General features: G+C 35.8%; 1 protein-coding gene across 3 annotated transcripts in view; it reads left to right on the top strand.

Moving 5' to 3' along the window:
* Eip78c (Ecdysone-induced protein 78C) overlaps positions 1-16,263 on the top strand; it is a 67,281-nt gene extending 51,018 nt beyond the window's left edge. For 2 of the 3 annotated variants that reach the window (XM_070309440.1, XM_070309438.1), the window contains exons 3-8: positions 4,972-5,096; positions 8,460-8,601; positions 9,711-10,123; positions 10,445-10,762; positions 10,910-11,287; positions 11,586-16,263. In XM_070309440.1, coding sequence (XP_070165541.1) covers positions 4,972-5,096; positions 8,460-8,601; positions 9,711-10,123; positions 10,445-10,762; positions 10,910-11,281 — 1,370 coding nt within the window. In that variant the 3' untranslated portion in view covers positions 11,282-11,287; positions 11,586-16,263. The remainder of the gene's footprint in view (positions 1-4,971; positions 5,097-8,459; positions 8,602-9,710; positions 10,124-10,444; positions 10,763-10,909; positions 11,288-11,585) is intronic. The other variant, XM_070309439.1, reaches the window with a different exon arrangement.
* The last annotated feature ends 2,092 nt before the right edge of the window (positions 16,264-18,355 follow it).

Raw genomic sequence — 18,355 nt, 5'->3', positions numbered from 1 at the left:
CACATTCGTTTTCCGTATTCGGCGATCATTGCACTGTTGCAGGGCGTAAACTCGTATCCCCGCTCGGTGAAAGCCATTGTCTCACCCGCGAAGGGCCTCGCCCTGGCATAAAATACGCCACAGTGTCGGGATGCCATCACGCATCGACACTAGAGGCACACTCGCACACTGCACTTCGATACGGACGGACACGTGGACGCTGGGGCTAGAATACGAATGCTGTGACCCAGGCGCAAACGTATGCGACGCACAGCCGTTTCCTTGTAAACAAGGGCCCCCTTACCCCCCATCCCTCCCTCCCCCGTGAAACTGCAGCTTAGGTCGAGGCCGTGCAGTCGCGAGTAGATGAGTATACGCGGCTGCAATTGCATGCGAAAGAGTTACGCCGTGTCGTTCCTCGAGAAATGGATATCGATACGTGATATCTCAACAGCGTCTCGTCGATACTTCGGGAATAAAGCAGATTTCGAAAAAAAAAAAAAAAAAAAAAAATTAATAATAATGATAGGATGAATGAGAACATCAATACTTTTCATAAGTTTAAGAAGCATTTTATAATATAAATTTTTTAAGAATTATATATTTTTCTAAATGTAGAGAGAAAGTATGTGAGAAAAATAGATACTGCGATCATTTGATTGGGAAAAAAAGCGATTAATTAGATTCTAATCAACTCGTGTAGCGATATCGATACGTGGTATTTTTATAGAATCTTGTGGATATCCCGAAAATAAGGTTGATTTTGAAAAAAATAAATAAATAAATAAATAAATAATAATAGTATAAATGAATATCAATACTTTTTGTAAGATGACAACTGTGAAAAAACATTTTATAATGTAAATTTTTTTAGAGTTATATATTTTTTTAAATGTCGAGAGAAAGAAAGTGTGTCAAACAATGCTGAAATAATCCGATTGGGATAAAACTAAAACAAAACAAAACAAAAAAAAAAGCCTCGATCAATTAGATTTTAATCAGTTCGTATAGCGAGTTGCGCTACTTTGCGAATTAATAATTAATAAATTGATTCTCGCTTCGTTAGTTCGATATTTAATTATGCAACGCGCAATCGGATTGGATTGTCCCAAAATTATTTTATGCGACGGAAAATATACAATAATTTAATCCTAATTCGGGGATTATACCTTTGTGCATTAATGTTACGCGATTAAAAATTACGAGGATCAGCTCAAATAAACAGACATTTAGCCCATCAAGGCACCATTGCCGATTTCAATTCGCATCAATAAACGTCGATATGAAATTAGCGTATATTTCGGCTCGTTACAAATACTCGTATATCGACGAGCGATTTAAAACTCGTATTATCTCGGTTAAAATTCGTATCAATAATGAGAGTATAATATTTTATCAATTTTTATATATTTAAATTTCAGATTTATTTTGTAAAAGCACATAACAAAAATAAAAGAAAAAACTTATTTTAAAAAATTGCATCTACACAAATTCTCTCTAATTTACCTGGGATTTTGAACAAAATCTAAAAGGTCAGGTAATTCTCTGTGAATTTTTTTAATGACATATATGTGTGTGTGCGTGTACTCAATTTAAAAAAAAAAAAAAATCTACTTATATTAATTTTGTGCGCATGTGTATGAACCGCTGCGTTTTCTAAAAATATCTCAACAGCCGAAATATGTTCAACGAACAATTGGCGCAATTTTTTGTTTTTCCCACGAGATCTTAGGAAAGCGGGTGTACGCGATCCCATTTCGCTTTCTTCCGGGAGCGTCCACCGTCGTGTCGCACACGCGCCAGTGCTCACCGACAATGGGGTGGCACCATCAACTTATTTCGCAAGTACATTTCGTAGATACGCACTTGCGTATAACGAGGACAACTGCGCCTTTTGTGTTAATATTAAAGTTTAATAAATATCGCGGAGAGTAGAATTACATAAGTAACCGCGATAATTTTGACGGCATTATCATTTTACGTATTCGCCGAAATATGTATATAGATTTTTCCGCTCATTAAATCATGTTACGTTGTACATTGGACGTTTCGACGTTAGACAGAACAATGTAACTGTACAAAATTGCAATTACAATTGTCCCGTTTTAGACAACAGATGTAAATCGAAACGCCAGATTGTTTGTGGATAAATGCCTGGTCCGGATTTAATTGTGTTCATTGTGTGGGAGTTGGACGGGTCGCTAATAAACACATTGTCAAAATATGCTGTATATATCGGTCCCTCGATATATCGTCGAGCATGATAATATCGTTAGCATCGTGCCGTTTATTCGAACGTGCATGCGGCGCTTTCGGTGCATTTACCGCGCCGCTGATTTCCGAACAAAGGCGAGAATAGGGCCCGCGCGGATGTAACGTAATCGATTTATTATTAGTAGATTGACGGATTGTAGCTTCGTGGAAATCTTGTCATCTTTGAAACACGAGGTCGACTAGACAGATGCGATGTTACGTTATCGCCGATTTAAATCGTACATTGCGGCAACGATTGCGAGTGGGAAAAAAAAAAAAAAGATTCGCTATATTTATCAGCAAATAAATTATCAGAATTTATGAAGAGGTTTAAGGGCCCAAGTGTCTACTATAAGCGTATGAAAAATTGATGATCTTTGATTTTTTTTTTAAGAAAATAAGAAATTCATCTTTTTGACGTTTTACATATGTTTTTGTCGATGTTTAAAGAATACGTCAATATTTTTAAATCGATTTTTTTTTCTTTTTTTTTTTCGTACGACCTCCTGCGTAACGTGTTTGGTTTGATGATGCTGCTTCTCGTGAAATTGTGCGAAATGAAAATAAAGGAACTCCGATTAATTTTTTAACCCCTAGGGTATTTTTGCGATACTGAATCTAATTTCGTTAGAAAAAAATTGAAAAATTAGCAAAGTAGTGTCATTTCAAAATTTGATATTTCAATTTTGCTGAAGTTTTTTCATTTCTTGAAAATCGGAAAATTATTAAATATTAATTTTTTAAAATCTGACTAGATAAAGTATCTCCAAAAAATTATTAGAAATGAAGATATAATTTATTTATATTTATTTATGCAAATATATATATATGTATGTATATATGTATGTATAAAAATAGAATTATTTCCAAAAGAAGTAGCTCATATCGATCGTAATAAGCTCGAGGCATCTCGGCATTGAAAGAGGCAAATGACCATCCGATCATGATGTGTCATTTATCTACTTATCTACTCGTCTAAGAGAGCGCGGCCATTCTTTTGTTCTGAAAAATTATCGATTACGCAATTAACAGTATCTTTACGATGCAACGTAAATCGATTATCATCTTGGAATCTGACTCAATATGCATTTAAGTATTTGAGTAAGAGATATGAAAAATATATTTTCCTTTGCTACGACTGTTTAGCTAAATTCCCATTCGCTTGATATAGTTAATTTGTCATTTTAAGGGATTAACTTAATAAAGAAAAAAAGATATCTTTCTCGGAAACTTTTCTCCGCGCGTTTCTCGCAATAATAGTTATTGAATTTTTTTATATAAATATAAAATCTGTGCTTCACGGAGAGTTAAACTGACTATTGCGTAAAAGGTTTAATCGCAGAAAATTGAACTCCGAGTTTGATGTTCCAATTTATCCTTCTCGATAAAATGATTTTTCATTAAATTAATATAGTTAAATTTGTTGACCGGAGAAAAAAGGTATAATGAGGAAAATTTAATTAGCTCGGATCGCATACCAAACAATTTTTCCACGCACGCGCCCTTCGCGTTCAATCAATTGTAATTACATCAAAATTATTACGCGTTACATCAAAAAGCAATGTTATATGCATAATTTATAAAATAAAATAATTATATTCTAAGCGATCCAGCGTAATTATATAGTGGTGCATTTCTAGATTTGATCGTTGATAATTTGATTTGTTGTAACGAGAGAAAGAATTGCACAATTTTTCTGACATATATGTCCGCTGTTGTCTCTCGCGAAAGTAAAGGCGCAAGGAATAGTGCACCGGGAGCGAAATAACGGGGTTGTTCTTGATTGTCCTCGCGATGCTCGCACCGATGCAGTACCGTTTGTTTAGCTCTACGACCGTCATAAAATCACATTGCGCGAGGCTGTCGGATTAGAATCGCCCAGGATTTTCTCTCTTCCTTCCTCTTCTGCTTCTCTTGACGTTCCTCTACGTTTTTCTCCTCTCCTTCTTACAACATCCGACATATTCTGGCAGGGGGTTTCGCGAGAGACTAACGGTATACCCCACGTCGCAAACTACGATCTCTCCTATATATTAGTTTCCATCTCTTCCTTTACCAGCGGGGCCTCGTTTCGTTCCTCTTTGCTACTCCTTTTTCGTTTTTTTCCTGCTCCACCTCTTCCTCCTGCTCCTCGTCATCCTCCATCATCTCCTCCTCTCGTTTCTGCTCCGCTCCGTCTAGTTGGGTGCCGCTGCTACGCCCGCTTCTTCTTCTTCTTCTTCTTCTTCTTCTTCTTCTGCCTTCTTTCCGTAACGGTGACGCCGGCTTCCCGTTACACGTCCAGCCCGTCCGAACGAAGGAACGACCTATTCCCTTTCATGGGCGAGCTTCGTTGCATTATGGATGCCGAAAGAAGGAAGGATGCTGGATGGATGTGCGTCCCGTGTGTATCTCTTGAAAATAGAAGAGTTTGCACGCAAAAATACGATTTATAGATTTTATCCCCTATTTAAAGTTTGATGCAGAGAAAGAAGATACTAAAAAAATTTTCTGAGAGATTTCTGATATAAATTACTTGATATATACGGAGAATACTGCAATAGAAAATATTTGAACAGCTGTACAAAGTGTACGCTTCACATATCGATATACGGATAATCTTATTGTTACTTACAATATACACATCCCCTATAATTATTTTATTGTAAAATTAGTTTTATTATAAGAAAAAAGCGCAATTTATATTGAGGTATATAATTAACAATGCATTAATTTTTTTTTTTTCCTGTTCGCTTACAGAACAGCATTACGCGGCAGCTGATTCCAACAGTTCGACGCCCGCTAAAAGCTTCGTACCGTGCAAGGTTTGCGGCGATAAAGCCAGCGGCTACCATTACGGCGTTACCAGCTGCGAGGGTTGCAAAGTGAGTATCGTATATCGAGGATATCCTTATCCTGAATAAATAAACAATCGAAACCGAATGCTTCGGAACGTAAAATCCACAAATGTTCGCAAAATAAACGTCAAGAACTTCGCACCGTTTATGCCAGTTTTCCTCACGATCAGCTGATGTTGACAAATCGTATTGAAAAAAATCTAAAAAAGTCTAAAAAATATATCTTCAGCAGCAACATTTAAATCTGTGTAACACGATTACTGTAATGTATTTAGCCCCCCATCGCCGTCACAATGTCCAATATTTATATCAATGACGCGAACAGCAAGCGGGTCTCTATTTTCTCGCGATTTATTATTGTAACAAGCTCAACGAGAATTGGCATCCATGAAATTAGAAACGGCGTATCGTACGCGATCTCGAGTTACGCTCGCAGCTTCCGACACTTTGCGGGATATTCGTCGATCGATTTGACCTTACGGCATGCGAAATAATATTGTAACTGAGTCAAGTACAATTTACAGAGCTTCCCCGATACGCAAGGATGCATGACGATCGAGTAGTAATCCGTGAAACGGCTCGCTTGCACTTCGGGGCAGGATAGTTATCTCAAGGGACCGCTCCAGTCTATTTCAGCGATATGAAAAATTGATGTTTTATTTGTTTATTTATTATTTTTTTTTTTTAGAGATTGATCTTTTTGGCTTTTTACATATATTTCTATTGATGTTTGAAAAAACGGTACGTCAGTATTTTTAAATCTTGGATATTTATCTTTTTTTGGTCAATGATGTGCTGTTTAAGCATTGACAAGAACACGCGTAAAGGACCAAAAAGATCCATTTCTAATATTCTTCAAACAAAATTCCTAAAAATCATTATACTGCTAGAGTAGACTGGGTCCCTTGAGCATCGTGGGAGATACACGGATCTCCCGCCGCCTGTGTGCTGCTGTACGTCTGCGACTTCAAACGCGGAAGCCCTAAGGCCAGAGTTAACGGTGAAGTGGTGCATTCTCGCATTCGCGTTAACATCGAGAATGCACGCAGGCAGACGCTTTTATCGGGTCTACACACACACGCTTCCTAGCACGTATTCTGTAATGTAAAGTAATAAAGATAATCTAAGTTCGCCTAAAATTAGTTGAAAATGAATCTTCGTTGTTCGTTTGCGTTCCTAAAAGGAAGGGAGAAAGAGAGAGAGAGAGACGCGATTTATCGAAAAATCTCCGCTTTAAAAAAAAAAAAAGGAACGAGAAAGAGAAAAATTTGACGCCCGGGCACGTTTCCAATATTAGGCGAGTAGCATATGCGCTTTTGTTTTTTTTTCCAACATTTATATGTCGAGGCACGCGTCAAGCGAATACACGGGATATTTCGGAAATGGTCGCATATTCGACGCAGATAGCGATATTATATCGAGTCGGGAATTAAAATTATGCAAATGAGTAAGATAAAGATGAAGCTTATATATACAATTAATATATTTATACAAATTTCTCGATTAATTTCTGATTTGTGATGTTAAAATTCGTAATTAATTAATAACTGCGATTCGAATTGGCAAAACGATCTTTACGCGAGTGCCTGTAAATTGTAATTTGAAATGAGAGACACTGAGATTAAACAATGAAACAGCTTAGCCATTGTCCGTCCACGCGCGGGTTATTACTACTGCGCGGTCCGCCGCTACATTTCGTCTGACCTGCAACGTTTTTACTACTGATTCGAGCGATGCGCGCGAGCTTTCCGAGCTGCCCGTTTCTCGTTCATCGAAACTTTTCTCGCGCGTTATTTATCGTCGTGTGTGAACAGCACTCGGACATACAACTTTTCCGTGATTGCTCTATGGTGTTATCAGCCTGATACACAAATCTTTAACAATAATATAGCGAGATTTATTGAAGTAAAAGACAAATTTTATCTGTCACTGTATCATGTATTTCATATTTTTTATAATCAATTTAGATTTTTTTCCGTACTTTCTTTTTATCTAAATTTAACATATACTCAAAATATACTACTAAGAAAATTCCATACTCGTCTCTTCAATTATTTGATATAAATAAAAATAGTATTATCGAAGTTAGCTTCCAAGAAAAACTCGTTTAATATGTTATCAAAATAATATTAATTATAATCAGAGATTTATGATCTCAATTTTATAGCATTGTGTATATATTTCTTTCTTTATGACGGTATAATTATTATCGATAGCAGAGAAACAATAAGTATCATTAATTTAATCGTTTAATTATAATTTAGCCGATTGGGAACTCATCAATTAATTGACATCTATCGTTTCTAAAATCGGCGCATATTTATCTCATGTCTTCCTCGTTTTGCTTTAATAACTGTATGGTTGTTATACGTTTTTTCCGTCATCCGGCTGACGAGGACAAATAGACGTGCGCGATATGACATATCGATTTTAGAAACGGGCTGAGACCGAGCACCCCATCGGTTACCAGTAGTATCGACATATTGCATTATGAGCAGCCGGCCCATCGGATATACCAGGATATTGGATGTACGTCAGTATTGTTGTACGATGCTGTTATATGAATATCTTTCATCAATTAGCACCGAATAATAATAAGCCAACGAACCGATATTTCCACGACTGTTCGCAATTCGTCCATATATTGTCGCCATTCTTTCATTACTTCCGCAAATGAGCTCTTCGCTTTGTAGTCGATTGCTCATTACGTCATACGTATTAAGGTTGAGGGATTATATTATTGAATTATTCGAATGTTGGAAAATAAATTCATATTATTTATTATTCAAAAATTTTTACATCAAAGATCCAATCTACTTTAGAGACTAATGAAACAAGATTCCTAAAAGTCATCAACTGTTTATGCTGTTAAAGTAGACTGTGCCTTTGAAGAAGGAGCTTTATTTTGAAGGACTTTGGCAAATTCTAAGCGGCTTTTGATTCAATTGTCAGATAACTAACATCGGAAAAAAATGCGCCAATTACGAAGTGTTTTCTTTTTTGAAGAAAAATTAATCAAATTTCTGAAAATTTGGAAGGATATTTGGTGATTTTACGAGAGACGATACATAATATACACAACTCTGTGTAATAAATTATCATTGAAATTATTATTAATCATTTGTATAAACTTCGATGTAATTACAAGAGATTTTCACATCCGGAAGAATGCGCGATAATGATAAGGGCGCTCGAGAACTTGCTTTTTTCTCATGGATGCGTTTTCCGTTACTTCTCTCTCTTTTTCTCTCGTTTTTTTTTTTCTGAACTCTGAATGTTATAAAAAAGAATGGCGTAGAGTGTCGTATTTTATACGTGGGGCGATATAATTAACCCCGGGATACGGTATACGAGATCGTTATTAATAGCGTTTCCTCACTTCCTGTTCAGGGCTTCTTCAGAAGGAGCATACAGAAGCAGATAGAATACAGGTGCTTGAGGGACGGCAAGTGTCTCGTCATCAGATTAAATCGGAACCGTTGCCAGTACTGCAGATTCAAGAAGTGCCTAGCCGTCGGCATGTCCAGAGACTGTAAGTATCCTGTGTTCGCGTTGAGAGCAATTAACAATTTTTACGCATCGTTTAAAAAAATCGATAAATCTGAAAATATATCGATGTTGAAGAGACGTTGAATTACATGACATAATATTTTTTCCAAAAGATTACGAGAAGAGAATTTTTGATTTTGTTTTGCTATTTTTACATGTAATACAATACCCCTTCTAATCAAAAGATGCCACTGATCAATTAATTGCATATTGATTCACAAAAGTTATGGTCAAATGATTTAAATATTTCAAAAAATTATTTAAAAAAGTACCGGTTTTTAAAATTTTGTTTTTAATTTCTTCTTAATTCTTTTCTATTTATTGTATTAAAAAAAAAAAAAATTTATAGACTTTTTAAAACACGTTCGATTAATTGCAAATTATCTAATAAATTGCAAAACGAGTAATTATATATAGGGGAAGAGCAGAGATTCTCTTAACACGTCACGAGTGAAAAAAATATTCATGCTTCAGGATTAATGGAATAATTCACGAGTTATGCTCATATATGCCAAGTGTATAATCTGTCGACGAGTCGGCTTTGATTCTCTGCGCGTGTATCGAGCTTGCGAGGATCAGCGACACCGTTAGAAATTCAAACAGGATCCTACGAGGTGTCGCGGTCTTAACCGTCAGTGATGCAAAATCTACTTGCCACCCGTGCCGAGAGAGCAAAGTAAACCAATGGGCCAGACATGGGTGTACATAATTAAACACCCGAGTTCTCCAAAGCACGATACCGGTCTACGTGTTTTATGTACACGATCTGTCGGTACTACTTATTATCGTATCACAAATAAACGAGTTGCAACGAACTGTCCGATGGACCCCCAATTTACATCGCTAGTTATAATCTACGCAACGGAATGTCTTTTATTTGAAACCTTAAAACATAGCTTTCTACAATAGTAAAATTCTTATTTTATTTATTTCTGTAAAGCACAAAGATCTCGTCACAAAGGTTTCGCTAAAGATCTCTATTTCCAATCGATCGCAGTTGAAAGACTACGAAAAACGCTCTCCTATTCTTGAATATTGTATACGAGCATATCTAAATATCAAGCCATTAATATGACGCGCGTGTCTTTGCAGCTGTGAGATACGGCAGGGTGCCGAAACGCTCAAGGGAACGCGGCCCCGAGGACACGATGGCGACGACCATGACGACGACGACGACGACGACAACGACGACGACGACGATGGCGGCCATGGAAATGCAGCAACTCACCACGCCCGACACCGGCAACAACAATGCCAACAACAAAAACAACAATAACAATAATAACAACAATAACAATAATAATAACAACAACAATACCCAGAGTCAGAACGCAATCTCGCGGGTAGCGCCGGCTGCGGTGGTCGAGGCTGATCAATCGGACGCTGACGTGAAACAGCTGGCCGTATACGATGTGATTCATCAGGTGTCGCAGGCGCATCACGCACACTGCGGCTTCACGGAGGAGTCCACCAGAGGCCTGACGAGAAAACCCATGATAATACCGGTGAGCCATCGTAGGAAAAAAGAATTAGATTAATCCATTGTGACCTCAAAAATCTATCTAAATTATGAGACTCGTGCTTACAAGTAATTAAATTTAATAACATTTAATATAAGAAAAAGACGTATATATTTTAATTCCCGATTACAATTTTTCTAATTGAATGGAAAGGATGATAAAAGAATACCTTCGTTATAAAATGTTGCATCATATTTTTTGTATAGAATGGAATTAGCTTAATTATTAATAATTCATTAGCGCGAAGACTTCCCCGCTGAAAATGGCAGAAAATCTCGCAGGTCTATTTGTAATCTTGCTGATTAGGCGAGTAATTCTTCGCAGCCTGCTAGTCCGGTGGACCCGGAAGCCGCGTCCTCGACTGCAGAGACGGTCGAATCGCAGAGGATCTGGCTGTGGCAGCAGTTCGCCACGAGGGTGACGCCATCGGTACAGAGGGTGGTGGAGTTCGCGAAACGAATGCCAGGATTTTGCGAGCTCTCGCAGGATGATCAACTGATCCTGATCAAAGTCGGCTTCTTCGAAGTGTGGCTCTGCCATATCTCCAAGATGACAACCGACAATTCGATGACTTTTGAGGATGGCACCTACTTCACTCGACAGCAATTGGAATTGATGTACGAGGTGAGATTAGAGCTTCTTTTTCCTCGTAAAATGAGATCATTTAACAATAAAATATGTTGTATGAATGTCTGAGAATATTTAGACCAAGCCGGGCTTGTGTTACAATCGTCGTAATTTCCTGTATTATACTTTGACGATTTTTGACAGCTCGACTTCGTGTCCGCGTGGATGCAAGTCACGTCGTCGCTGAACGCCCACCAACTGACGGACACCGAGCTAGGCCTGTTCTCGGCAGCGGTGCTGCTGAGCGAGCGACCGGGATTGAACGACGTCAAGGCTGTGCAAAGGTTGCAGGATCGTGTGCTGGAGGCGCTGAGGGTGCAAGCAGCGCGTCCCTCCGGCGAGGGATCAGGTGGCTCGGTCACCAGCATTTCGCAAAGGATACCCGAGTTAAGAGCGCTCGGCGCCAGGCATGCCAGCCTTCTCGATTGGTTCCGCAGAAATTGGACAAAACTCAAGTTACCGCCGCTGTTCGCCGAGATATTCGACATTCCCAAGTGCGAAGAGGATTTGCAATGAAAAGAGGTAATTAACCAATTACGGGACTTGCAACGAGATGATCTTTGACGACAAATGAGTAAAAAATCGAACGGGTCGTATGAGTAAACCCTTCTGATATACATATTTTCGCGAAATAAAGTCGTCAAATAATTATTTTCCGTTATTTATGTCACAATAATAATGTTTACAACGCTAAAAGATAAATTTTTATGACAATCAAGTATAGTAGTTACTTTAATACACACTGAGCGGTTTACATTTAGAATAGTAAGCTTACAGATTGCTCTTAATGATCCGTGCCTTGTTTCTGTCTCTTTGACAGACATAAGGTGCAACGAGATGAATGGTATCGATACCATACTGGCAAAAAACCAAGTTGCTCAGCGCTATCAAGACTCTGAATATCTAAAGAATCATTCGTTTTGATTCATAGACGGCAAAACATGATCACAACGCGATTCGAAACTGAACGAAGAACGAGCGAATGGGAACAAGAAATGAGACATATCTCTTGTGAATAAGAAATAAAGATATTGTCTGTCGCAAAATATACTAGCTAAATTAAAGAGAAAAGAAAAGCGAAGCCACGGTTGTTGATAGCGTCTATGGTTAGCGCCAATTTTCGCTAATGTGAAATATTTCAATCGTTCGAAGAATAAAATATCTTTGGGAAATAAAATATCTTTGGTTGCAAAAAGCTCGCAAAAAGCTTGCCGTATTAGAAAATTGAGAAAAATAAAGAAAGAAAAAATATATATATATACATGAGATCGTCGATTGTCCAAACGGCGAGTTCAAATAGCGATTACGTGAATTTCCGACGGCAATCTTTTGAGATACTCCCGCTAATTTTGCTCCCAGAATATCTTGATCGTTTGAATCATGATAGAAGATAATTGGAAGAAGGCACAGAAGAGATTATATCTTTAAAAGCCGCGCAGGCAATAGGAGAGAGCTTTGAGGAATTTTCATGCAAGCTCGAGGGAAGGAAGAGATTGGCAGGCGCAATTTGCTCAAATTCAACGGAAACGGCTTTGTACTATTCGCCAGGCAATACCACACGCATACAGTACGCGTGTTTCCGGACGAGTGTGTGTACTTAATAAAATACTCAATCGACGAAGGAGGTATCTTTTGCGCCGCGCCACCTAACGGGTGGTTGCTTTATCCGCCGCGACGACGCATAGCCAAGCACAAATGCATAAATCGTATGTCATGAACATCCGTTCATGCTCAAGATTTTATCGTCTCTTTTTGTTTCTTTTTCTGCGACTATGTCTAAGGTTTAAGGATTTAAACATACAACCTGCAGCACTCATTTGAGCGGCTTATTTCTCTAGAATGGAAATCGGCCAGATGATACAGATAGCAACAGCAACACCAACTCAACGGACATATCAGAAATTAAGATTACGAAGTGTTCCCCTCTGTATTAAGCGTCGCCGAGTACGTTCGTATCCCTTGCAGGAGTCGGGATCGGTGAAATTTCGATGTTACAGATATATACGCAGTGATTGATTTCAAATCACATCTCGTTAACAGCTTTTTTTCGGATTGCGCGCGGCTTTTCCTTTATTACATATTTTATAATTAAATTGCATATAATTTTATATAATAATAATATAATTATTACTACGCATTTTTTTAAAGAATTATATTCCAATTTTAAATTTCGCATATTTTTGTCTTTATAAAGTTAAATATTATATATCGGAATACACATTTTTCTCTATTCTTCAAAAATATGTCAAATTTACCGAAATATCATCAATTTCGATCCCTGGATTTGTCGCGACACCGAAAGAACGATGAGTGACTGTACAGCCACGTAAAACATAACGAAACATACGCGCGAGCGTGCATATTAAGCAACTATATATTTATCGTGCGTGTAATTGATGAAATCATATACAAGACGAGAGAGGAGGCATATACAAATTTCATGTTGTAAGGCTCGGGATCTTTATAAGACGTATCTCCTTATAGATGCATTCGCTACGAATCTCAATCTATGCAATCTCTATTTTTATTACTCGACAAGTAGAATAACGAATTATATATGTCGATATAATTGTGTATGTATATATATATATATATATATATATATATATATATATATATATATATATATATATATATACACACACACAATTATATATCATTGCGTAGCGCTTCGGGAAACCGTTCCGCACGGAGGCACGCGCAAAAAAATACCGGAACGCACAAAATTGGCGATTCGGTGATTATTAAAGTTCCTCAATTAATCGCGAAATATTTACTGACGGAAAAAAAACAACGTACATCTATTTCACGTACATAATGGCATATGTAGTATATAATATATTGGCGCATACATGCAACGTCCAGAAAATTCTACCTGAGTCGCGCTTCCGCGCGAAACGATCCGGAAGCGAACGCGGGCCGACTCTTCAAACTTTAAACACTAATGACTCTCTGACAATGACTAGCGTAATGCATAATGATATATAATCGCAATTTGTGCGTTTGTGAATATGCGTACATGTTGTGCGTGCGTGTGTGTGTGTGTGTGCGTGCGCGCGCGCGCGCGTGCGGATGCATCGAAATACTCATTCATGGAATTAGAGAGAAAAAAGAAGTTTATTAATATAGATATCACTGTTTTATCTATATACCGGGTGTACTTAAAGTATGTAATAATGTGATCCGGTTTATTATCGCTATCACTCGAATCGAAAGAGGAATCGGAGATGCTGTCTTTGCGATATTAGAGGAAGAAAGAAAAAAAGTTTCCAATCTTCGTCATTCTATCTCTTTTTCTCGCTCTTTCTCTCTCTCTCTCTCTCTCTCTCTCTCTCTCTCTCTCTCTTTCTAAGCGCTCACATCAAGTTGTGAATAAACATATCATACTTAATTAATATATTGGACAAAGAGGATATCATCGTTTAATATAATAATGAAAATATATACAAATATATATAGGAGAAATATATATATTGCAAAGGAACATTATTGAAACTATATTGCAAAAAAAAAGAAGTAGCTATTAATTATCGCGTTAATGTCGAGCGAATCGCAAGGTAGACCGTATCGGCGATTACAAGGCAACAATCACATCGTAGTGTTCTCTCGCTTTTTTATTCTAATCATCGTAATCGGCGATGGAAGTTCTTTCGTGATCTAATATGTCGAGCATGCGTGACTTGGCTTGACTTATTGATCGTCATATATGTCATTGTTTCCGCTTTTTATTCAATTGTCGCGAGATAAGGAAACTGTTGATTGAAGTTTCCGAATTTTAGGGATAGAATTCTGGAAAAAAATATCCGAATAAAATTCGATGGAAAGAATCGACATCGATGGTGTGTTAAAATTGGAAGAGTTGTGGAAAATAAATTTTAGCAGCGTAATTTTTCAATATTAAAGGTTCCGGTGACATAAGAAATTAGAAGAAAAAGGAATGAAGTAATAAAAAAAAAAAGAGATCCGCGAACTTTTTTAAGCACATTAGTTTTTTTTACATCACAGTATCGGTAATTGAGAAACATATATATATATATATATAATAATGAGAGACATGAAAATATAAATATAAAATATAGACAAATAAATATTTACATATTACAAATATTGCAATCTCTTCTTCGCAGAATTGACACTTTTTTCTCATAACGCACGATCGTATTCTTCAAAATTTCTAGTCCCATAAAACTTATTCGCCGAGGAGATAACAATCATGAGTCGAAAAGATATGTTCACGCGAGCGTTGCTGGATATATATATATATATATAATTAAACGGCCAAACACATCATAGTAATAATATTAGTAATATTGTATCATTATGATAAAAAGATAATTCTTTCTATCTGTCTCCAACTCATAGCGACGGCGCCGGTCAATCGCCCTTTGTCATCCTTGAGTAGCGCCGAAAGTGTCCCTCTGTGTTCTTGCCCATCGTTCGCGCGCGAATTGATGATGTTCCACTTTCGGCGATATATCCTGAAAGATCCCTTCAATCTGATTTCAGCGATCCTTTAATTTTTCATAGCGTAAACGCGATGATTGGTCGATACGATAATAAAAAAAAAAAAACGCATCAACATTTAGCTTTTATATATTCTTGACCCATTGTGTTGAAGAATCTTTATTTCTTCATTTCTTTGAATTTGCTAAACGGATTAAAAAGACGATCTTATCCTTTTCCCCTTTTCTCCTATCCCTTAATTTTGTCTTTTTCCCTTTCACGTTTTGGCTGAGACGCAAGGTTCGTTCACTCCTTCACTCCTTTCGCCACTTTTTGATTTTAATTTGAGATCTTTCGCTCGTCTCTTTTAAGTTTCGAGAAGAATCGAGATTTCGGTCATGGTGCTATAATATTTGTACATATACTTATAAAAATCGTTGGCATAATCAATATCGTTATTATTAATAATATTATTGCGGTTAAAATCTAATTATTATTGCTGCCCTTCCTACCGCTATTATCATTATCACCGATATGTTTATTATCGTTATTACTATCGTCATTATTATGACTATTTTATAACGATTATAATAATTATTATTGATATAGATATTATTATTATTATTATACTGATTGTACTTATAACACACTGATTATAATCTATATCAACGTTATCGTCGGCGGTGCTATTTAAGTCGAGCAAACGTTAGAAGAGTAACATGATTTAGACAGTTTTCGAAATACTTGTGTGAAATCCGCCCGTATAATTGCTAAGGTTACTTAATAATTGCCCTTCTGTTTGATATCTGGTTACATGCGCTGTCGCGCGCACATTATGTACATCCGTTCTCTTTGATATCCATAAATACATACATAAATGTACGAAATGGCTTCAAATTTGCGCGATGAAAATCTTTTATCAGTATAAAATTATCAAGGTTTTTCTCCAATTTAATTCATTGTTAAAAAATTTAATCAAATGTTATTTCGTTTTTTTTTTAATTTCTGAGTATCTAATGTCAAACGGCTCGGTAAAAAAATACTTTTTCGATTGAAATGCTGCATATATATATATATATATATATATATATATATATACAAAACTAAGTTCATCTGAAATTAATTGAGATTAATTAAACTTAATTAAAGTTTATTTGTCATAAAATTTAGTTTGCAAAGAGTTATGTAAGTTCAATTTCAGAAACTTTTAACGCCTTGCCACAATACTTTCGTATCAAGAAAAGATCGATTTTAGATTGCATTTGCGCAAATTTACGTCCATCATATGTCTAAAGGTGTATGATGAAGAAAAATGTGAGCATTGTTTGAAAGTAAAAACAGCAATACAAATCGTCCAAAAGGATCCGATATTTGCGTACATAAAGGGATATATTTATATTCGCAATTCCTTTAGTTTATGTCATAAAGATAAATTAGAGAAAAAAAATGATTCCTCGAATATATTTCGTTATTAAATTTAATTAATGGTTATTAAACTTCAATTTATAAATTTTTTAAATTAAATGTTCGAGATATATGTAAACAGTGGTCAATATATAAATAGTGAACATACTTTCTTTTCAATTTAAGATATTTGATATTTTTGTTTATTAAACATTTTCAAAATATCTTTCACTATCTTTAAAATTAATATTGTACTAATAAAAAAAAAAATATTTCAATTTATTAGAACACTAAAAAAAAAATAAAATAAAATATATATTATATAAATAAATCTCTTATTTCTGCATACAGAAAAAGAGATAGTGAGCCGAATTGTAATGAACACTTATTCCTAAATATACTGGCCACTGTACATACATGCATACACAGAATGTTCCAATCATCGCGCACTTTTTTATAACTTTAGATCTGACGAAAGAAAAATCGTTCTTTTAGTGAAAATTGCTGTCTAATTATTAAGGTTGAAATGAAAATTTTATTGAAATAATTTTCTTGCTTGAAATTATATCAGTGATAAGAAATTATATAAAAGATATCATTATTTATTTGCGGATCTAAAGATCAATTTGCGAGAAATATTTTGATGCCACTAGCTCGCAACTAAAAAAGATTATTTACGTTTTATTAACGTTTTGCTAATTTGGAAATTTTTAATTCTATCTTGACGTTGTTTTTCAAAGTTTGGCCGTTCGTAGCACATCATTATTATATACATATTATTATAATATATACATTATTTACAAAGACGAGAACGACGACAAGGATGATGGTATCGGCGTGTCAAGGGAGGCGGGAATTATTCTTAAAGAAAAAAAATATATATATATATATATATTACATATATATTATATGTATAAAATATAATATAAACGAGAAGATAACGATATTAAGGGTAAATAACTACGACAAAAAAAAATGACTGCTCTATACTGCTAAAGTACAAATGTTTTCATTTAATTATTTTATAAGACGATATACCGATTCGTTACGATTCGCGTTTATATCTTGCATTTAGCGCTAAAAACGATCGTCGGGGGACTCGGGCTTTTATTTGTCTCATAATGAGAACATCGCATATTGTACATTGTATGAGATTGAGAATTTGAGACTGTGCATTTAGGACGCTAAATATGTGAGATACAAATGCGGGTCTAGGTTTATGGCGCGTCGGCTTGGACACACACACATACATACAGCCCGACGCGCGTGTGTATCTATATCTGTATTTATTTGTTAATCTTTAAACGTGAATGTGTGTGTGTGTGTGTGTCTGTGTGTGTGTGGCACGTAAGGGCCACACGTGTATATTCATACAGGGTATCGCAAAAATCGCACGACTACAAGATATATTTGATTAATCTGATGTGGATTACTTCTCTTTTAGATAAAGATTTAGGTTTTGTTACACCATATTATAATAATTATAATATTCATTTTCTATAATATTTAAAGTTAAATAACTGTATAATTAAAAAAATGAAATTTAAAAAAAATCGTAACACATGTCATAGAATCTTTATCCAAAATAGTAATTAACTGGAATTAAAACCTTATCATCTATTCGCGATTGCTTGAAATTTTTAATTCCCGCATTCGAGATTTTATATTTATTAAATTCTTAATTGTAAAGTTTTACAATTTGATAATATCGATTGATATTTTGGCGCATACGGAAGAAAACTC

Source organism: Polyergus mexicanus, unplaced genomic scaffold, assembly GCF_030449975.1.
Source record: "Polyergus mexicanus isolate NDT 795.1 unplaced genomic scaffold, iyPolMexi1.0 SCAF_17, whole genome shotgun sequence".
In the NCBI taxonomy this organism is placed as follows: domain Eukaryota; kingdom Metazoa; phylum Arthropoda; class Insecta; order Hymenoptera; family Formicidae; genus Polyergus; species Polyergus mexicanus.
This window is presented reverse-complemented; position numbering and strand designations above follow the sequence as displayed.